The sequence below is a fragment of the Mesoplodon mirus genome (genome assembly GCF_964341445.2).
Source record: "Mesoplodon mirus genome assembly, chromosome: 12".
In the NCBI taxonomy this organism is placed as follows: Eukaryota; Metazoa; Chordata; class Mammalia; order Artiodactyla; family Ziphiidae; genus Mesoplodon; species Mesoplodon mirus.
The window spans coordinates 12,016,130-12,037,488 of NC_138988.1; the positions used below are offsets into that span (position 1 = coordinate 12,016,130).

At 40.5% G+C, this 21,359-nt stretch overlaps 1 protein-coding gene and 1 long non-coding RNA gene across 3 annotated transcripts in view; one reads left to right on the forward strand and one right to left on the reverse strand.

The window, feature by feature from the left end:
* Window positions 1–3,502: 3,502 nt before the first annotated feature.
* On the reverse strand, window positions 3,503–14,432 carry LOC309813381 (histone-lysine N-methyltransferase SETMAR). 2 transcript variants are annotated; one of them, XM_082638234.1, is made up of 2 exons: window positions 14,290–14,432; window positions 3,503–6,741 (listed from the first exon to the last, which is right to left on the reverse strand). In XM_082638234.1, the coding sequence occupies exons 1-2, from the start codon at window positions 14,362–14,364 to the stop codon at window positions 5,902–5,904; spliced, it is 915 nt and encodes a 304-aa protein (XP_082494360.1). In that variant the 5' UTR covers window positions 14,365–14,432; the 3' UTR covers window positions 3,503–5,901. The 2 variants fall into 2 exon arrangements, with proteins under 2 accessions (XP_082494360.1, XP_082494359.1); XM_082638233.1 differs by having other exon boundaries at window positions 14,248–14,432.
* A 111-nt stretch (window positions 14,433–14,543) lies between these two features.
* LOC309812964 overlaps window positions 14,544–21,359 on the forward strand; it is a 283,783-nt gene continuing 276,967 nt past the window's right edge. The window contains exons 1-2 of the long non-coding RNA XR_014295432.1: window positions 14,544–14,639; window positions 20,451–20,509. This is a non-coding gene — a long non-coding RNA (uncharacterized lncRNA). The remainder of the gene's footprint in view (window positions 14,640–20,450; window positions 20,510–21,359) is intronic.

Consider the following 21,359-nt stretch of genomic DNA (forward strand, 5'->3'; position numbering starts at 1 on the left):
AAGGAAGATGAATGACAAGGAGGACAGCAGGCTGATGGAAGTGATGGCTAGCCAGCTAGCAGCAAACAGAAGTAGGAGAAGCGGGGGAAGGAAGGAAGAAGAGACAGGGAAAAAAATAGAATATATTGCTGGCTCTCTTGTTATTTTAGCTGCCTAGTAGCCATGTAAACAAGCAGCCTAGGAGATGTTGTGGTTGGGAAGGGGAGGGTGATAGGGCACGTGGCTTTTCAAGGTGGACCTCAGAGTGAGAAGATGAGTGAGAGATGAGGTGGAGACGGGGGAAGGGGCCTTCTGGTCATCTTGAGAAGTTTGGGCTCCGTCCTGAGTGTGATGAGAAGTCACTGAAGGCTTTAAAGGCAGAGAATGCACTGTGGGGATGGTGAGGCCGAGAGGCTGTTGCCGGGAAGAAATGATGGAAGCATGGCATAAAACAATAACGGGGTAAAACGGAACAGATTTGAGAGATGTGTAGGGCAGGAAACTTATAGGACTTGATGACTGATTAGTTATGGGGAGGAGGAGGAAGAGGTACGGATGACTTGTAGCTTTGGGCAGTGAGGCAAAAACTAAGGCCATTAACCGAGTAACAATATATACAGAAATAGCAAGGCTTTTTATCATCCCAGGGAAATCCCAAGTAGTTGTAAAAGGGAGCTCCAAGGATATTCTTCAGATTCTGTTCATAATTTGGCTATAATTAAATGATCAAAGACAAGTATCCTTTTATTTAATTGATTAACAGAACTCCTTTGGGAGCTTATTCTAATACTTCCATAACATTTACCACCAAGAAAGACTTACCATTATATGGACTCTAAATGAATCTTGACTATGATAATATGATAACGTGTGCGTTCGGTTCTGTGTAGCAGAGTGTAAACCCAGAAATATGCCTGTAACGATAACTAAATTTATATAGTACTTTATAGCCTATATAAATCCATTATTTTATGTGGGTCCCTTAACAGCCTTACCAGGGAAGCTAGTTTCTTCCCTCTCTTTATAAGCATCAAGGCCAGGACAGCTTATGGGAAATACACAGGCAATATGTAGAAATATTTGAAAGTTATAAATCAAGTTTGACCATAACCACAAGAATGGAAAACATGTATAAAGTTAGGGTTTTTATATGAGTGAAGTTGGCAAAATATCATATGTGACTAAATTTAATTATCCTTGCTCATTCCTGGGCATCCAACTGAGTTGGCAATGTTTGGATGAATAATAAAATAATGAGCTATGTGATTCATAATTTTTTACATATTTATGCCAAAAAATAATTTTTCTTATTGTCCTTTCAGTAAAATCATAAACTGTGCTGTTATAAACAAGATTTTCACATGGTTGATGTTCTGTTAACAATGATACCAAATGAGACCATCTTTCTGAGTCATTGTAGCTCTTTTTTTTTTTTTTTTTTTGCGGTACGCGGGCCTCTCACTGTTGTGGCCTCTCCTGTTGTGGAGCACAGGCTCCAGATGCGCAGGCTCAGCGGCCATGGCTCATGGGCCCAGCCGCTCCGCAGCAATGTGGGATCTTCCCGGACCGGGGCACGAACCCGTGTCCCCTGCATCGGCAGGTGGACTCTCAACCACTGTGCCCCAGGGAAGCCCTATTAATGTTAATTTAAGAAAACTTTACTCCGCTGAAACAGAGTTGAAAATAAATCATGAAATTTACTTAACATGTCCAAACATTGTAATGATATCATATCTGATGAATTATTATCATTGCAGAAAAATATATTAATTACATCACATAAACTGCTATCACTTATGTTGTCATTTTAACTGTCTCTTAAATGTAATGTAAAGAACCAAGTAATGTGAAGAATCAATATCAAACCTCTAGACCCACACATTTACAAATGTAAAAGTAATATGAATTGCTTAATATTGCAAAATACTTCTGTCTCCATGTGCAACTGTGACAAATACTGTGCTGATTCGTGAGGAACCACATGAATCTCTGGAACCACAAACTTGAGCAGAAAGAGAGGCAAGAAAGTTGATATTCAATACTACACGGAAACATTACTTTGTTATTTAAGAATTGCATTCATGCTGTCTGAGAGGAAGGATCTGACTAATTAATCCATCCATGTTCTTACCAAACTAAGCACTCCTACTGTTCAAAATCTCACTGCCCTGTGAAGCAGGGTCTATCTCTGATAGTGCTGATAGCCACAAAAAAATCACAACCTTAGACGCGGTCATGTTTTGTTTTGAGGACATAAAGCAAGTGGAGAAGAATTTCCTTGGGATCTGAGAGTGTTTATTCATGAGAGCAACGTTCAGAGTTACAGGTTACCAGTTTCCAAGTGAGAGGCACCCGTATCTTCTTGTTTCATTTTCTTATGACAGCTTTATGGAGATATAAATCACATAACATGATAGTCATCACTTGAAAGTGGTTTTTAGTATATTTACCCTAAAAAGAAACTCTGAACCCATTAGCAATCACTTCCTATACCTCCCTCTCCACCAGCCCCTGGCAACCATTAATCTACTTTATGTGTCTATAGAGTTGCTTATTCTGGACATTTCATATAAATAGGATCATACAATTTGTGGCTGTTTGTGTCTGGCTTCTTTCATTTAACATAGTATTTTCAAGGTTTATCTGTGTTGTGGCATGTGTCAGCACTTCATTCCTTTTCCTGGTTGAATAATATTCTGTGATATGGATACCACATTTTGTTTATTCACTCATCAGTCAGTGGCCATTTGGGTTGTGTCTACTTTTTGGCTATTACCAATGATGCCACTATAAAGGTTGCATACAGTTTTTGGTGGGACATGTTTTCGTTTCTCTTGGGTCTATTACCTAGGAATGGAGTTACTGGGACAGGTGGTTACTCTATGTGTAACATTTTAAGGAACTAACCAAATGGCTTTACAAAGTGGTTGTGCAGTTTTACAACTCTACCAGCAATATACGAAGGTTCTAATTTCTCCACATCCTTGTCAACACTTGTAGTTGTCTTTTTGGCTATAGCTATCTTAGTGCTGCATCATTGTTTAAACACTTTACAAGTGTTAACTTATTTGATTCTCCCAAAACTGCTGTATCCAGAAAAGGGAATTCAGAGTCAGAGAGATTCAGTAACTTGCTGAACACTAACACACTGGAGAGGAATATGTAATAAGGAATATGTTACACAAAGAGAACATTATTTGAACACTCAAGGGAATGAAAACAACTTTGGGAGATTTTTTTCCCCCTTTTTAAATGAGATCTTCCTGAGTTTAAAATCCTCTGTTCTATGCAAATTAGTCTACCGTTGATGTGCTTAATCCATTCCTGCCTTATGCTTCAGAGTTAGGCAGTATTGGGGCTTAATATTGAAAACAGGGAGGGAGAAAAATAATCTCTGAATATTCATTTCAATTAAGGCAAAATTTTCCATTTAGCCAAGAACAAAATCTATCAGCCACTGATATTTTGTGAATATTAATTTGAAATTTAAAAACATTAATTTAAAAAAGAAGATTTGAAAAGTTTTGTCCTCCACGTATGATCTTTATTATTCTTGGGCCAAAACAGTTTCCAAGGTACACGTTTCCACATTCTTAGTGAATTCAGTGGAAATTGACTTCAGAGCCATTTTTATGTTTTAATTCCATGAAGACACATAACACCTTTTAAAATTCTAATTTTATACTAATTTATAATTGTAAAAAAGTTATGTTTTTTATATTAGGATAATAGTCAAGCAGAAGTATATCTTTTAATGTTTGCTCTCAAAAGTAGAAGTGTCAGCTTTCTTAGGAACATGGCAATTAAGTAAATGCAGTTAACTCAGTACCTAGAAAAGACTTGGAAGGTCTTCAACTCTTACTTTAGGAATCTGATTTCCAGGCGACATTGCTATTTAAGAATAAACTTGTGGGGCTTCCCTGCCTGGTGGCGCAGTGGTTGAGAGTCCGCCTGCTGACGCAGGGGACACGGGTTTGTGCCCCGGTCCAGGAAGATCCCACATGCCACGGAGCGGCTGGGCCCGTGAGCCATGGCCACTGAGCCTGCGCGTCTGAGCCTGTGCTCCGCAACGGGAGAGGCCACAACAGTGAGAGGCCCGCATACCGCAAAAAAAAAAAAAAAAAAAAAAAAGAATAAACTTATGTGTGAGTACAAAAAACTCCAAGGGTCTATATTCAGTGAGTTCTGTCTTTGGAAGAGACATCAAGATGGAGGATGCTGCTCGTGTCCTAACTGGAGTATTTCTGATACACAGACGGTGATATTCAATAGATACGGAGCACAAGGAAGAAGGAAAGGGTATCTGGAGCTTCGAACAGTGAGCCACTCATGTTCCTCCTGACCATTTCCTTATTGCCTCTTAAGTAGCTCAGTTACTAGAAGCCCTTGTGAGGAGGAGAAAGACCATTTTAAAATGAGAGATACAAGCTGCCTTACAAAAAGCAGGACTGCTTCAGAGAAATCAGTTATAGAGGAAGGCTGTCAGGGAGAAATGATGAGTTTGGAAGAAAAATTCATTCTGTTTTAGACACTGCACATTTGTAGTTTGGGGCATTTTATGTGTACTCTACTATCATCTATTCACATGGAACCATTCCTGATAATGTTATGTGAATACGCAAACCCTAACATAGTTATTATTTTAACAGTTTTATTGAGATATAATTCACATACCATACATTTCATTCACTTAAAATGTACAACTATCCTACTTATGATATCATACAGGACTAGGGTGTTATATATAACATGGGTCCCTATGATATAACTTTGAAAGCACAGTCTCCTGGTGGTAGGGTCTAAATGTACTAGAAAAAGAAATTATAGGGCCCAAGTAATTATTTTAGCTTTCAAAGAGTCTAACTTCCATAGTAGCTTTGTTTTTGCAACACTCTTGCTTTAAGGAAGGAAGTTAGAGATGTTTGCCTCTCCAGAAGTTTAAATGGAATTATAAAACTCCCATCACCTTTGGTGGTGTTGACAGGGTTATTTTCATGTTGTTAATACATGAAGTGAGGCTGTTTGAAGTTTTGAAGCATAACTTCACAAGCCTTGAAGTACAGCAGATATATAGCAAAAATTTTACAATTTGTTTCCTTTTATGACTTTTCGTTATACACATGGAAGTCATTCTCATGGTTACATTTTTCACTATTGGTGATAATCATTAGGGTTTTAGCAGGTGATAATTAGTCATGCCCTTTTCCTTGATATGTTTAGAAACAGATGAGAAATAAACTGGAGTCATACAGAAATGAAAATACCAGCCTTATTACTGATAAAATTGACTGGAAAGCAAGGCTTAGGTGTTCAGCCATCAGGGTTTCCTTGGATCACTGATTAGGTTTGGTGCTAGTACTAGAAAGTTTAAAATAACAGTGGCATAAATGACAAAGACAGTTTCTCACTGAATAGTCCAGAGGTGTCAGATCAGGACTGGTAGAGTGTTGGGCAGTATACAGCCTCCAGACTCCTTTAAATTTTGCTGACTTGCTATGTGTGGCTTCCTTTTCCAAGGTTATTTTGGGGTATGGCATGGATGCTCCAGCTCCAGTTATCATGTATACATTCCAGCCAAGAAGAAAAAAGAGTGGGATAAGGGAAGGATATCTCCACTTAAGGGCACAACGTTTTCCCTCATATCCCACTAGCTATGACATAGTCCCTTAGCCACATCTCACTAGGAAAAGTGAGTATTCTCAGCAGTCATGTACCCAGCTAAAAACTGAGAATTCTATGATAGAAGGGGAGAGAGAGTGTTGCTGGACAATCTGTAGTCTCTGCCACATTCCTAAGTTACAACCACTGGGCTCCCCTACAGTGAGGGGCAAGCTCCTTACCGAGCAGAGACTGACCCTGAGGGTGAGCTGCTCGTAAGAGGGAAACCCAGGAAGGGCTGAGCCAAACACGCTCGATTCCTCCTCATTCTCCTCCACTGCGAGGCCAGACATGCTTCTGCTTGACTTTTCCTTCCTCACTCGTGTTTGGCTTTTCTAAGGGGCAGTACAGTGAGCTGTCATAAGGCAGGAATGCAGCACATGATTCAGCACCACAATAACAAGGTTTCCTTAATTTCCCATTATCCAACCTTTCTTTGTCTTCACTATCCAGCAGATTAAGAAATATTCCTGAATAGTCATAAGAGAGTTCTTGTTCTGGCACAATGTCTTTGGCTGCAAAAAGTGCCAACTTTGGTACCATCGAGTTGATTCGGACAGGAATCATCAATAGGTTTGGCTCACAAGAATGGTTAAGGAATCTTCCAATATTTCCTATAGAGGTAGGATCAACAAACGTTTCCATTACCTGCCCATTATAAACATGCTCCCTGACGGCTATAATGTAATTCGAATCGTGTATTGTTTGTAACTGAATTCTTCTCTGTGCTTCCGAGAATCCTAAAACCTCGCCAGCATATTCACAGACAAACCGTCCTTTTGGTATAAAGTCCAAGGTACGGAGTCCCCAGCCTTTGCGATCTGTCTTGAACACCTGGAGGTGGAACTGCAGACCCCGCTGGACCACTCTGTTCCTGCAGTGGTCGCTGCACTGACACAGGACATTGCATTCGAAAACTGGCTCAGCGCACTTTGCTTCTGATCCTATGTGTCTGAGGCATAAATTATCATCATAGTTCTCCTCACGACGGAGACAGGAGCAAGTTCCAGGGAGGCAGGGAGTTTTGAGACAAACGCATCCGGGAAAGGTTATTAGAGTGGGATCAGTGTCTCCTCCAGGCCCGGCTACATGATCAGGAGTATACTGCAAAAAACAGAAATACTGGTAAGTCAGCATGGTATGTCATATATCTCATGTGTATTTCAAGCAGCTTTTGGCTGAGACAGTTCCTAATTCCAACAAACAGAATGAAACAAAAATGACAAAATGCAATATATTACAATATTGCCTGAAAACATCTCTTTCCAATTTAAAAACCAGGGTTAATTTTTAGATTTAAAATTTGGTGGTTTCCTTTTAAGCAGTGGAAAAATTTATGTATTTTTCTCTTATCAGATATTGAAAAATTTGTAATCCATTTTGTTTCCATTAGCTTTAGGTGTCAGGAAAATCAGTGCCAAATTTAGGTTTTGAATGCAGTTATGTGTTTTCTCCTTGGCTTTTATCTCTTTTACATTTATCTGATAATACAAATGCATATATGTATTTTTATTGTGAGTTACCTCAGATCCTTTTTGGGGATAAGAAAGTCATAAATGATAAATCAATGAAAAATGGCCTTTGGGAGAGAGTCTTCCATTGATTTTTTAAAAGAATTTTTAAATTTGAAGATTATCTAAATTCTTATATATTCTCTCATGTTTTTAAAAAATGCTATTACCTCATAGTTCTATTTGAGTCTTCACAAAGTTAAAAGCAGAAATTTGGCAAAAAACTTGCAGAGATAATTCCAAAAATTGTCACATAATATTAATAGATATTGAAATTTATTGTAGATATATTGTATACATGTAAAGAAATCCTGTTCTTATTAAGTGCGAAAGGGAGAATACAAAAAAGCTTCTCTGTCTTTTAAACGTACCTGTATTTTCAAAATGTTACATTTATAAAATGTTATGATAAAGAAGTCTTAAGTCTAAAGTCTCTCTGTGAAACCTGACCTCTGGTTATTTCCTCACTGGCAGAATGAAGCATATTCTCAAACCCTGAAGATTAAAGTATTTCTCTCATGAGCCCAGCATATTTCTTCATGTATAGAACAATTCATTTATTTATACTTGTTTTGTTCCAGAAAGGATTTATTGAGGCTTACAAAGAGGGAAGATAAATGAACAATAGGTAAGGAAAGTAAGGTGAAGGGAAAAAAAAGTCGAGAGAGCTTAGACACACTAAGTGTGCAGCAGAAGTAGACTGGAATTTGGCTCTGCCCAAGAACAGCCACTTCAAAGAGGGAAATATGATTAGATGTATGGCTTGTACTGTCTGTAAGGAATAATCTCAGTGTTCAGAAGCATTGACTTTTTCTAGTACGGAGATGGGAGAGAAATTTCATAAGTGAGTCTGTCTAAACCATTCTTTTCCAGGACGCAGTTTCATGGGCTGTTTTTCATTTCATTCATTCTGACCCTCAATAAAGGCTGTTGGCATCCTGCCACATGAAGTCAGTAAGAACAGTTCTGCAAAAGACCAGTCGACAGAATTTAGCATATCCAGAGGAACCTTTGAACAGCCTTTCAGTCAATTATCCATTAACATTGTGTCAATGCTTTTAGAAAAAGTATTGAGCAGCATGTAGTTATACTCCCTGTGGAGGCCTTGGTGGAGCTATGCAGTTAGGTGCAAAATCCTATACTTTAAAAAACGCTGAGCTTGGGGGGAAGGATTGACATCCTTCTGTGAAAGGGTGGTGAGTGGGAGTACCTGTTGGGGGGAGGGGGAGAAGGCCAATACTGCTTAAAAAGTGATTTGGGGGTGGAGAGTGGAAAGAGCTTCTCTTGTTTGTGTCGGTTCTTATAGCTTTAGCTTAGCAGAGATGTTATAAAAGGATAAAGGACGGCTTAGAAAAAGATGCCCCATCAGTCAAATTCAATGACTGCTGCCTTTACAGAAGCTACTTCCAGACTTTAAGAGTCAACTTAGAAATGGTTACTGAGACATTTTAAGAAGTGCTTGTAAAATGAAGATTTTACTACCACTTTGTTAAACTTTTCATGAAGAATTCTTTTCACTTGATTTGTTCTTAAAGATGCATATAATTTTTTTTTTTTTTTTTTTTTTTTTTTTTTTTTTTTTTGCGGTATGCGGGCCTCTCACTGCTGTGGCCTCCCCCGTTGCGGAGCACAGGCTCCGGATGCGCAGGCCCAGCGGCCATGGCTCACGGGCCCAGCCGCTCCGCGGCATATGGGATCCTCCCAGACCGGGGCACGAACCCGTATCCCCTGCATCGGCAGGCGGACTCTCAACCACTGCGCCACCAGGGAGGCCCAGATGCATATAATTTTAATGTACTGTAGAAATCACTAAACTCTAAGGTTATTTATTTATTTATTTTTTGATGCAGATAACAACTTTTAAAATCAACTCTGACTTACTGCAGTTTTCTAACCAGGAGAGCATATTATTCCTTGTTGAACTTATTTGCATATGGATAAATACTTTCTGGAAAAAATACTATTATTTGCTCACTTTTACTTTTATTTTTACATTTAAAATAAGATTTTGGAGAATCTGGTGATACATTTTTTAAAATTCTGCAATTTAAACTTTTTGCACAATCTCAGATCCTTTAGAGACTTAGATTACAAATGGTAGCCGATTCCAAATGAGCTGCAAACACCGTCCAAAGGATAATAGAGACTTCTGGATAATCTTCCTGTTTAAAGAGAATATTTTTTTCCCCTTGATCGATGGAATCATTGACCCTGATACCAATAATAATCACAAATCATTTTATCTCTATATGTTTCCACTTTCTCCTTCATAAAAAGGTTGGTTAAATACCATTCCAAAAAGATATTTTATCTGATTTAGAAAAATGGCTATACTAAAGAACAGTCTTTTGAAAACTGTGGTCTAATTTAACATATCGTTATGTAATTATCTATCTTTTCAGGTATCTACATATTGAAAACTTAATTATGTTTTTCAGAAATAATCTGACATTTTATTCAAATATTTATATGCCATATAAACTTAAATTCTGTGTTTCAGAAAGCTCATGTTAAGTGTGTTACAAATTAGGAATCAGCTGGTGGCATCAGCTTAAATACTCCCCATTTGTAACACTCTTTCCATAGTCTGTACCCTACTCCCTGGTACAAAGCCCAGGACCAAACTGATCCAAAAAGGGTGTTACCCTGAGGAGTTTTTGTGCTTACCCTATGCCAAGGAGAGATCAAATCCTGGACATGTTTTTAAATCTATGCAGCATCTATTCTTCTTCTGATGAAAGCATCCTGAGTCTTCCCCGGGGAACCCTTCTCACTCTTGTCTTAATGGTTTGCATGGGGCTTCAGGTTGGGTGGGCCCTAAACCTGGCTAATCAGAACATTGCTTGCTCTTTTCAACAGTATTTTTGGTTCATGGATGGGCACAGGACATAAGCCAGGTCAATGAAATATAATTCTGGGACTCCTGCTGAAAAAATTAGGGAAGAAGAGTTCTTTTTCCACTGGGTTTGCTAAACTACAGAGTATCCATCAGGCATTCCCAAGTTGTACCACACACATAAGACCTACTGAGTGTGTGGCCCACCGCAGGAATGGGGAGCAGGGGTGCGAAGCAGGGAGGTGGTAGAGAGAAATATCTGATGACACCTTGAGAGTTCCTGGATCCAGAGATGCCTACAGTTACCAGTCTCGGACTTTGCTGTTATATGAGGAAATTCCTTCCCTTTTTTGCCTGAGTTAGTTTGTGTTGTATTTATGTTTCTTGCAAACAAATGAGTCTTGACTAATAAACCCAGGGTGGAAGCTGAGAATGGTTCCAGGAAATGGCTGGAAAATTTAGTCAAAGATATAAATGGCTAATGAGCAATGAGGTCTCCAAAAGGGAGGTGAGAATGGAGCAAAGCGTGAAGGCGGCTAGCCAGGAAAACTGTGACTGTGGCCTGAACACTGGGCAAGCAGTGGAGAACGTCTTAATGCAGAACATGGAATGTCCTAGAGGAGACACATACAGGACTAGGATCTTATTAGCACTGTGACCTTACAGCAAGTGACTTGCTAAACTATGCGTTGGCAACTATAAAAGAGGGACACTACCTATATCTGAGGGGGGAAAGGTTCTCAAGAAATTTAATGAACATAACACTATACTCTGTGTGGGCCACTTTGTACTTTTAAAATAGTAACTTTCTTAAATTCTTCTGTTTATTATTTCGAGATTTTATATTTAAAACATCATATATTTCTGGCACATTACTTAAGCTCTCTAAACATCCCCTTTCTATTTCTCTTACAGGTTGCTGTGAAGGAAATAAATGTGAGAAACCACGTAAAAAGCTTTCTCTAGTGGCTGGCACATTAAGTGTTCAATATGAATTATGCAGGCTATCTAGTAGGGTGGTGAAAAAAATAGGTTTGGAGTTAAACTTCTCAGGTTTAAACATACTCAAACCAAAATTATGTTTGGAAAACCATATGATTATAGTCCTACCTCCATTATTTATCCATCTTGATGGAGGGAAGCTGAGAGCTGACCCAGCACAGACTGCTTTCAATCATCAGTAAATATTACCTTATTGTGTATTGTATGCACATGCTGGGATTTAGAAAGAACCACTCAGAAAAATACAACGGAGGACATGAAGAATGCGATTTTTATCATTTTTTCAGTAGTCATAACAAAAGCTTTACTTTTTCCTGGTATGTATCAAAGTGCAAAATTGATCATGTAAGAGTTGAGAATAAATACAAAATGATCAGTGCAAAATGCACTAGAAACCAGATCCTTGAAGAACTGGATGGAGACTTCACATTTTGTGACAGAAAACTTGAGAATTTTTGTATAAACTACGGTCACCCAAGAAGCCAAAATGTAAACAGAGGACAGCATGTTAAAGTGCAATTATATTGTACCTCCTTGGCTACAATTAATTTCTCCCTTATCTGAAGTAGACCTGCACTTATTAATAGTATGAACTTTGGGATCTAAGTGGCATAGACTGTTGGGCTCTCACTAAGTGTGTAAGTCTGACCTTTCTAACAAATGTCTTAAGGAAAGGCATGGTCAGGAGGTTTGGGGTATGGAATGGTGGTAGGGGTTGGGTTCCTACCCATAGTACTAGGCACAGAGTAGGTGGCTCAGGAAATATTATTTGATTGCTTAATTGAAGCTCTTAATTTTTGATGGGAAGACTAACTTTTCTGAGTCACATTCTGTACCAAAACCCCAGAAACTGAAACATGACACTGCACGATATTCTGGGCTTAAAATCTAGGCCTCAATTCTGAATCTTAAGGAAGTGCTGTGGAAATCTTCATTCCATTTTTGGTTGTTTTGAAACACCAGCTACAAGAATCTTTGTACTTGGCCTCTAGCCCCATGAGTTTGTTTTTGCTCCAAGCAGCTATTAGGAGACTGTGAGCCAGATAATTCTTGTCAAGGCCATGTTGAGACCTTAAAAAGGATATTTGAAGCTGCTTTCAGAAACCTGAAAAATGGCTAGATCCAACTCTTAGTTCAAGAAAATCAATCGGTTTATTTTCTCCTTGTCTTTCAACCCCGATGGTATTATGATGTGCTTGTTTCTGATCTGAACATTTGAATGTTCTTTTTGCCTTTTCATACAGGACCCAAAGGCACACTAGACACAAAGTTATTTTTACTTTGAGTTTTTCATGCCTTAATTCTTATGTGTGCACATGCCTGTGAAGGCAGGGTTTGGGGCAAGCAAGCTGTTTTGACTTTTTTTTTTTTTTTTTTTTTTTTTTTGCTGTACGCGGGCCTCTCACTGTTGTGGCCTCTCCCGTTGCGGAGCACAGGCTCCGGACGCACAGGCTCAGCGGCCATGGCTCACGGGCCCAGCCGCTCCGCGGCATATGGGATCCTCCCAGACCGGGGCACGAACCCGTATCCCCTGCATTGGCAGGCGGACTCTCAACCACTGCGCCACCAGGGAGGCCCTGTTTTGACCTTTTGTAAGACTGGTATTGTGCTCCATGAATATATGGGTGCAAACTAGTTGAAGGCCCTTTTAGACTTGTTATTTACATGTTTCAAGCGTGTTTTATCTTCTTGGTAAGACTATAAGCTCCTTAAGGAAGGGATCCTGTCTTCTATTTGTAACTCTAAGTCTACCTAGAGCTGTGCATACAGCCAGGAAGCTGGAACACTGTGGGATTGAGTCTTAGTCTCCTGATTTTCATTTATGCCCATCAACTATAGGTATAAGGATCAATCACAAGGCTTCCTCTGACCCCCATATAGTGCTTTCCATATGCTCTTGTAAGCTCAAGGGCAGGAATTGTATTGGCACCATCTTATCTTCTATGCCTAGCTTAACACAGTGCCAGGCACATTATAGGCACTCAATTATTTTTTGAAGAAAGAGAACATATGTCAGTGTTTTTGACCAGGCATTCAGCAATGTTTGGTCTTCAATAAGCTTTTAGGGATCAGTGTTCAATATGGCACTAGCCACCTGTATTATTAATGATAAACTGCCTAATGTAGTTTGAGGAAAACTAACCATTTCTAACATTAATAGCCTGCTCTACTCTTTGAAAACTGCTGCTGAATCTGTCCTCTTACTTGATTCTCAAAATAACCCTAGGAAGGACAGACAGGGTTTGATATCAATAATGGGTGTGACAAGGGCACTAAAACTTTAATTATTTTCATTTTGCAGATGAAGAAACTCAGGCTCTGAGACATGGCTAAGATGCTAAGCCCTGAACCTAGCTCTCCTACTTCCAAGTCCAGGGCTCTTTCCACTCCAACATCCTTGTTTGTTTGTTTGTTTGTTTTTTTGTCATTCCTTGTTCCTTAGGCAACATGCAGGCCAAGGTCAAAGGGGTGAGAAGGTTGGAGCACAAAGGTCTTTGAGGTAATAATAGTAGTTAACATTTATTGAGTTCTTTCAGCAAACTAGGAACTGTATTTTACTTGTAATTCTCGAAGCAATCCGGAGAGAGGTATTACTATTTTAATTGCACACGGGAGGACTCTAAAGCTTAGCTGAGGCTATTTATATTTGCCAAAGCGCTCACAGCATGAGGGAAACCTCAACTAAGTGACTCTAGAGGCTAAGTTTTTAATCATGACACTAGGCAAAGATCCGTTAATGGGCCCCATGCCTTATCTTACAAACAAGACATTTGAGACCAGAGAGGCAACTGATTTGCCCCGGATCTCAACGAGTTCTGGGGACAGAACCAGGACAAAAAGCCAGGTTTTCACGGCTCTTTCCAAGGGACCTCACGAGACCTTTGGTTTTGCCTTCAGGGAACTGCCAGTCTATGGGCAGAAAAGACCATGTAAAGGTCATTGCGAAAGGGTAATGGGAAAAGACCGAAACCTCTGAGCTATTTAAGAGCTTTTCCCGCTCGCAGATAGCTGTGCGATCGGGTAAAAAAAAGATGGTCTAGAAACTTGGAGACAACAATCGAAGCACTACCACGTAGGGTAACTGAGAACTGAGCCCAGCTACCACTTACCCCGGCACTCTACCTGGAAGGGCGCCAGCCCCATCTTCGGGCTGCGCGCGCATCGCTCGTGACCGCCTAGCCCCGCCCCCATAGAAAAGGGTACCGGCCACGCCCTCTGGGGCCGCGCGCAGCTCTAGGGCTGGCCGACCCCGCCCCCTACCTGAAAGGGCTCTGGCTCTGTCCCTGGGGGCCACGCGCTCACAGGCAAATTTTCCAGGTGGCGCGCGACGTCCAGCTGTTCCGTCAAGGCCTCAGGCTCCTCCTCAGAGGCTGCCATCCTGCAGGGCCAGTTCTGCACGGCTTTAGCGGCCGTTTTGCGCCGACACGATGCGTCTACCACCTAGACTCTCTTGAACCTCGCAGAGGACGCTGGGAGTCGGGTCCTGGGGCCCCACAGCCTCATGGGAGTCGTAGTTTTTATCTCCCCTATCAGAAGTTTCCCCGTGAGGGCGTCTCCCCCCTTGACGCTCACTCTGCGTTCCTTGACTTTTTGGTCTGGCTCGCTTTTTGTTTTGAGCCAGGCGCACAACAGATAATACAAAACCTTGTAAGGTATGGACAAAGCTTTGGGAACACACAATGAAGTGCTTGAATTTTTCCTGTGAGCCCAGGGAGGGTTTTCGAGGCGAGGTCGTTTGTCCGTGTGTCTGAGGGTTTGGAAGCTAGCTGGCGCGGGGGCCCGGGCGCGCCCTAAGCTGAGGGGGTAAAGCACCCCCGGGTCTCCGAATTCCTGGAACTTGTGGGGCAGCTGGGGTGTGTGTGATGGGGTTTGCGTTCGGGGGCGGAATAGCCTGACTGGGCATCGGAAGGCTGTGCGTCGAGTCCGCCGCGCGCTCCCAGACTGGGATCCCTGTTTCCTTTCGGCTTCCCCTGCTCTGAGGAAAACGATACCCGCCCCGCAAAGGATTCCGATAACGTCGAAACTGCTGAATCCAGTGGAATATTTGCAGCCTTCCCAAAGCTCGCTGACCCGATTGTTCTGCTGCTTCTATGTGAAACCGTCTCTCCTCTCAGCTTGTGGGCCCCTGTCCTCCTGGGTGCGCTTGCCTTGCGCAGACCGTCCTCACTCTCCCGTCCTTCTCGGGCCTGACTCTGAAATGGGGACGGGTGTCACTCAGGTTTCTGCCCCGGGTCCCTTTCTCACCTTCTCTGGGTTCCTCAGTAATAGCATCCACTCCCTGGCTTCAGATACTATTACAAAGTATTAGGTCTTCATCTCCAGCCCAGCTGGAGATGGATATGCGGTTATGGTTTCTATTTTCTGTCTTATATGCACCTTAAGTTCAAAGTGACCTGAGTTGACTTATTCTTCTGCACATCTTTCTTTTACCTCTTTAAAATAATGTAGGAGAATAAGTTGTCCATGATCTCCAGAGCTACCAAAGCAACACACCAAAGCATTTTCCTGAATTCTTTCCTCTCCCTGGAGTGCCGTAGCTAAGAATTTCCTGGCCAAATCTTGTTGATTCTACTTTAATAATTTTTTTAAATTTATTTATTTATTTATTTATGGCTGTGTTGGGTCTTCGTTTCTGTGCGAGGGCTTTCTCTAGTTGTGGCAAACGGGGGCCCCTCTTCATCGCGGTGCGCGGGCCTCTCACTATCGCGGCCTCTCCCGTTGCGGAGCACAGGCTCCAGACGCGGAGGCTCAGTAGTTGTGGCTCACGGGCCCACTCGCTCTGCGGCATGCGGGATCCTCCCAGACCAGGGCTCGAACCCGTATCCCCTGCATTGGCAGGCAGATTCTCAACCACTGGGCCACCAGGGAAGCTCTTTCATAATGTTTTTCATTTTCATTTCTTCTCAGTCTCAGGCTCTTGTTCCTTGCTTGAACTCTTGAAGTGATATTTTTCAAATCGAACATTCTCCATACCCTCACATTCCCTTATTGCTGCTTCTACAATGATCTTTTGCGCATGCACATCCAATTACTGTATTCTGCTGCTTAAAACCCTGTGTTTGCTCCATGTTTCTCTCAAAGTCCACCTTCTATATTCTGGCTTATCAGTTCCTTGAAGATCCAGATCCTACCTGTTTCTTTAGTCTCTGTTTCGAAAGTCTTGTTCTATTTGTTTTCTCAACAAGCCATGTTGCTTGGGCTTCTGCCACCTTTGTTCATATTGTACTTGGGTCGCCAGTGCCTTTTCCCCATACTGTCTGTCCACTCAGCTCAAGTGTCCCCTTCTCTGTATCTTTACTGACCCTGTTTCCCATAGCATTGGTTACCCTTTTCTTTGTTCTCCCATTTTACTCTATAAGTGGTTTCTCATAGTTCCAGCAGCTCTTTAGTATACTCATAGGCAAAGCTCTTCTACTGAAGTCGTAAAAATTATATATACATAGGAAGAGACAGACAGAGAGATACAGAGAAAGAGACACGGAGAGGGAGATAGAAACATTTTGTTTTAACTTAAATACAGTTGACCCTTGAACAACATGGGTTTGAACTGCCCGGGTCCACTTATATGTCGATTTTTTTCCGATAAATACCACAGTGCTACACAATACACAGTTGACTGAATCCACAGATATAGAACCATGGATATGGAGGGCCTCCTATAAAGTTATACATGGATTTTCAACTGTGCAGAGGGTCGGTTCCCCTAACCCCTGTGTTGTTCAAGGGTCAACTGTAATTTTGGTACATTTATTTACAAGTCTTTTGATATAGGGCCAAAGTGATGGGGTTTTTTGTGTGTTTTTTGTTTGTTTGTTTTGTGGGTCTACCGATTAGAATTCCATGCGATGGTTACTTAGAGTTCCAGTTTGGGTGTCTCTGAAGTGGGGCAGGAACTAAAAGATACTGAAGCAATCAGAGTTCATAGTCTGTTTTTTCTCCCCCCAGTCTTTTAAACTTTTCTTACACTTACTTCAATAGCAAAACATTTTTTTTTTTTTAGTGATTTGCCTTTTTTTCAAGTCTTTCCAGAGTATGTTACTTAGTTTTCTTGTGTATGTGGGATCTCTTTACACTCATAGTTCATTCCCTCAGCTATTATAATAAATTATATCTGGCATTTAACAGTGACTTAGTTTGGGCTGCTATAACAGAATACCATAGACTGAGTGGCTTAAACAACAAACATTTATTTCTCACAGTTCTGGAAGCTGGAAGTCTGAGATCGGGGTGCCGGCCTGGCTGGCTTCTTAGTGAAGTCTCTCTTCCTTGTTTGTGGATGGCTGCCTTCTCTTTGTATCCTTATGTGGGGAAACAGAAAGGGTTTGCTATCTTCCTCTCCTTATAAGGGTACTAATCCCATCATGGGGTTCTACCTTCATGACATGAAAGGTCCCACCTCCAAACACCATCATATTAGGGCTTCAACATCTGAACTTTAGGGGGACACAAACATTTGTTTGGAAGCAAATAGGTTTGGGAATAGACACTTGGATCCGGCTTATGATGTGTATCCATTGCAGGTAAAAAAGTCACTTAATTTTGCACTGAAGTACACACGTCTGATATAAAAACCCATTTTTGAGAGCAGGTTTAGAGGGAAGGAGATAGGAAATTGATTTTATGTAGAAAAGTACCAAGGAGTAATGACAGATAGGGTCTGGAATCAGACATGTCTAAATTCATAGTTCTACTTGGCTGGTTTCTGACCGTGGGCAACAGTAGCTAACATTCATTGAGTTATTACTATGTGCCAGACACCATTTAAGAATTTTACATATACTAATGCATTTAATTTTCATAATAAGCTATTAATACTTGAAAACTTATTGAAATGGTCCATCAAGGGTCATTTTAGCTTCAACTAAATGTTCCGACTCACAGGACTCTCATAAGCCGCACGTGTCATTAGGTTCACTCAGAAGGTCACAACCTGCCAGCACAGAGGCTTCAGATGTTCTTTGGGAATAGTGCACGCAGGCAGTTATCACACAGTAGGTTATTACACAGTAGGTTACAAAACTGCCTTGGAGTGTTCTTCTTTGTCTTCCCAGAGGATGGCTCAAATGCAAGAGGAGATCCTTATTAATAGGGTGTGGGATCATCCTGAATTAGAAGTCTTAAACCCCATTGGAACCATAGGCTTGAAGGTAGTCACCTAGTAAATATTTTATCAGACATGGCTGTGTACTTGCTCTAACTTAGGAGATAGTTACTTAGGTAATGCAACTGGCTATAGTATAATTGAGGGATGTAAGGAAGGTTTAGGTAAAGTGGAACTTCAACAGAAGGAGAGATTACTTGTAGCTGGGAAGATGAGAGAAAGCTTCATGGAGAAGGGGCTACTTGCCATAGGCCTTGAGGAATGAGTAGGATTTATGAGATTAGGAAAGGGCATTGCAGGCAGAAGGAATAGCAGGAGTAAAGGAATAAAGTCATGTGTAGAGAAAAGAGTATTTTCATGTTGGATAGAGGTAAGGTTCATTTTATTTTTCAGGAATTGTAAACAATGAAGGAATTCTGAAGAAATCCAAAGAACATGCTGTCCTTTCATTTTAAGAAACATTTTTGAACACTGAGTACATGCACAGTGCTGCATTTGCCAATTTGGGGAATGCACCATGAAGAAGACATAGTGTCCAAGGAGAGCTTCCAATCCAGTAAACAAAGAACTATATACACCCAGAAATTAATAAGAACTATAAGAATGTTAAGAAGGAATTATATGAGCAGTGAGGAGAACCACACTCACTGCTTATTATGCTGTTTTTCTTTTTGACTCTTTCTTGGTAATATTGTTTGCCCTTTGGAAAAAGTGTTTTGAAGGATCCATTCTATTTTTTTTTTCTAAAGCTGTCAGTGATGGTGCTTCCAGAATAAGGTATTCAGTTCATGTCCTGACTTCAGGTTGATTTGTTTTTATCTTTCTTGCAAAGGATCCCAAAGTATTTTATATAAGTGTGATATTAAAATAATGAGAGGGTGTTGGCAGGCTGATATAACCAATCTTCAGAGTGCCAACCAGTCAGTCTTTCATTTTTTCCAGGTCTAAAAACCTATCTTATTTCCTCCAGACACCTGTTCTTCACCTACTGGGGGGCCCGAATCTTCAAACTTTGTTCAGAAAACCATTATAGCTACTTGGTGAAAAAAAATGTATCCCTGGACAGTAATGAGATGCCCAAATTGACTGTTATAAATAAGGCTTGGGCCTGATTATTATATTGATTATTCAAATATCTTTTGGCTTTTTCACTGGCAGGAAAGAAAATAATCTGGTCAATAATAAGTTTAAAAATTAAAGAAAATGCAATATAGTAAAACTCTAACATTTTATATATTCAATTATCTTTAGCTAAATTATGGAGTATGACCATATGACCTTCCTGTTTTTTAACAAGAATGGCCTTTAACTGACATGTTTTCCTTAGGCTTTTTTGGCCAGTGTTTTAATGAAGTTTTGCATGATTTTGTATTCAGAAGCCATTCTTTCATTAAACCTCACTAGCATTATCTGGGCTTAATCTGGGATATACTTTACAGTCAGTGATGAAAGGTCTAAAGTTAGCAGAAATTATATATTTATTGGTGTTAATGATAGCATGAATAAAATAGTTTGGAACATCTTAGCTTCCTAATAATAACTATCACTACCCGATATTAACTAGGCCTAGGATAAGCACTAGATCCTCTCATCAAAGAAAATTGTGCAAATGACATCATTTTGAAGAGAATAAAACATAGTAGTCGATACTTTGGAGGGTTTCTGCCCAACTTGTTGAATATTTCATTTCTGAGAACATGCCAGCCCTACACAGCCCGTCTCTTGGGGTGAGCTCACTGCAGTCATATTTATATTACACAACCCCTAAGCCTTGGCCCAGACTTTTGACCTCTGGATGCACACCTGATTCAAGCTAGACCAATCAGATTCACTTGATTAGATGAGACCAAGAAACAGCTAAAACTATTTATAATTTGGGAGCTGAGAGGTGGCTTTATTCAGTATATTGATAAAGAAGCAGAGAAAAGTCAATCTTCCAAGAGAAAAATAGAGCAGGTGAGTAACAAGGAGAGAGGACTTTTTTTTTTTTTTTTTTTTTTAATTTTTTTTTGCGGTATGTGGGCCTCTCACTGTTGTGGCCTCTCCCGTTGAGGAGCACAGGCTCCGGACGTGCAGGCTCAGTGGCCATGGCTCACGGGCTTAGCCGCTCCGCGGCATGTGGGATCTTCCTGGACTGGGGCACGAACCCGTGTCCCCTGCATTGGCAGGCGGCCTCTCAACCACTGCGCCACCAGGGAAGCCCCCCTTGTAATTTTAATTTGCAGTGTTTTTTTAGTCAAATATTTTAAAAACCTATTTGCTTTAGTAAAGTTTTAGCTCTGGAAGATGATATTTTATATTCTGGAATTCACCCATGAGCTCAGCTTAGAGTAACATTGAACATAACGCGCTTTTTTTACAGAACCTGAAAATTACAGAGTTGATGACAGGGGAAACCACTTCTCTCTAAAGATGAAATCTGTGAGTCTTCTCATCACCTCTTAGCAAATTAATTAAGTTTTCCTCAAAAGTGGGTTTTTTGTTTTTACTTGGTAAATTAAACAGGAAGTTCAGATTGTGTTTTCTAGACCCTAGATTTTGTAGGTATTTGTTGCTGGGACTTTTGTCTTAATGAAGTCTGGCAGTACCTCTTTAGGTGAGACAACTAATTTTACCTTTGCCCTGGCACTGAGTCCAGCCATCTGCTCTCTGTCTGGATTCAAACACAAAGAGAAAATACAAAGGATAGCTGACTTGGTGGTGACAGCTGTTGGGAAAAAGAATCATTGTGTTTGACAGTGTCCTTAGGAAACAGACCAGGAGGTGAATCAAATACAATGTATTGCTTCATCTTACAGATGCCTGCAGGTTAGTTGGAATTTTAATTTCTGACTCACCCACCTTATTTCTACTTCTGGAGGAAGCTCCTCCTGTCACACACTATGTCATTGACATGTTCTTGGATAAGGGTAGACCAACATCGCAGTAGATATTTCACTAAACAAAGTGCTTGCATCAGCCAGTGCCTTGTGGATGTGCTATTTGTTTCAGCCTCTGTGTATTTTTAAACCAGAAATGGACAGAATTTGTATATTCTAGGGAAAATGGTCATCTTAGTTTTATTACTAAGCCAATATTTTACTTTTTCCTCTATTAAAAAAAACCTCTGTGTAGCTAAGTAAGAAAAAACTTATTTTAGATGAATAAATTTACATTTGAGCAATTGGAATTTTTTTCCAAACCATCTGGAGTAAATCATTTTCCAGTCTGTTTTTGCAACTAATTAGAACAAAACCAAAAAATTGAAACAACTAATTAGTTGCAATTAATT

What these genes read in the sequence shown, in the direction of transcription:
- LOC309813381 (XM_082638233.1), bottom strand. Translation starts at nt 14,364, where the DNA reads ATGGCAGCCTCTGAGGAGGAGCCTGAGGCCTTGACGGAACAGCTGGAC. An exon ending in CAGAGCCAGAGCCCTTTCAG is followed by an intron (nt 6,742 to 14,247) that starts GTAGGGGGCGGG and finishes TGTTTTTTGCAG; the next exon opens with TATACTCCTGATCATGTAGC.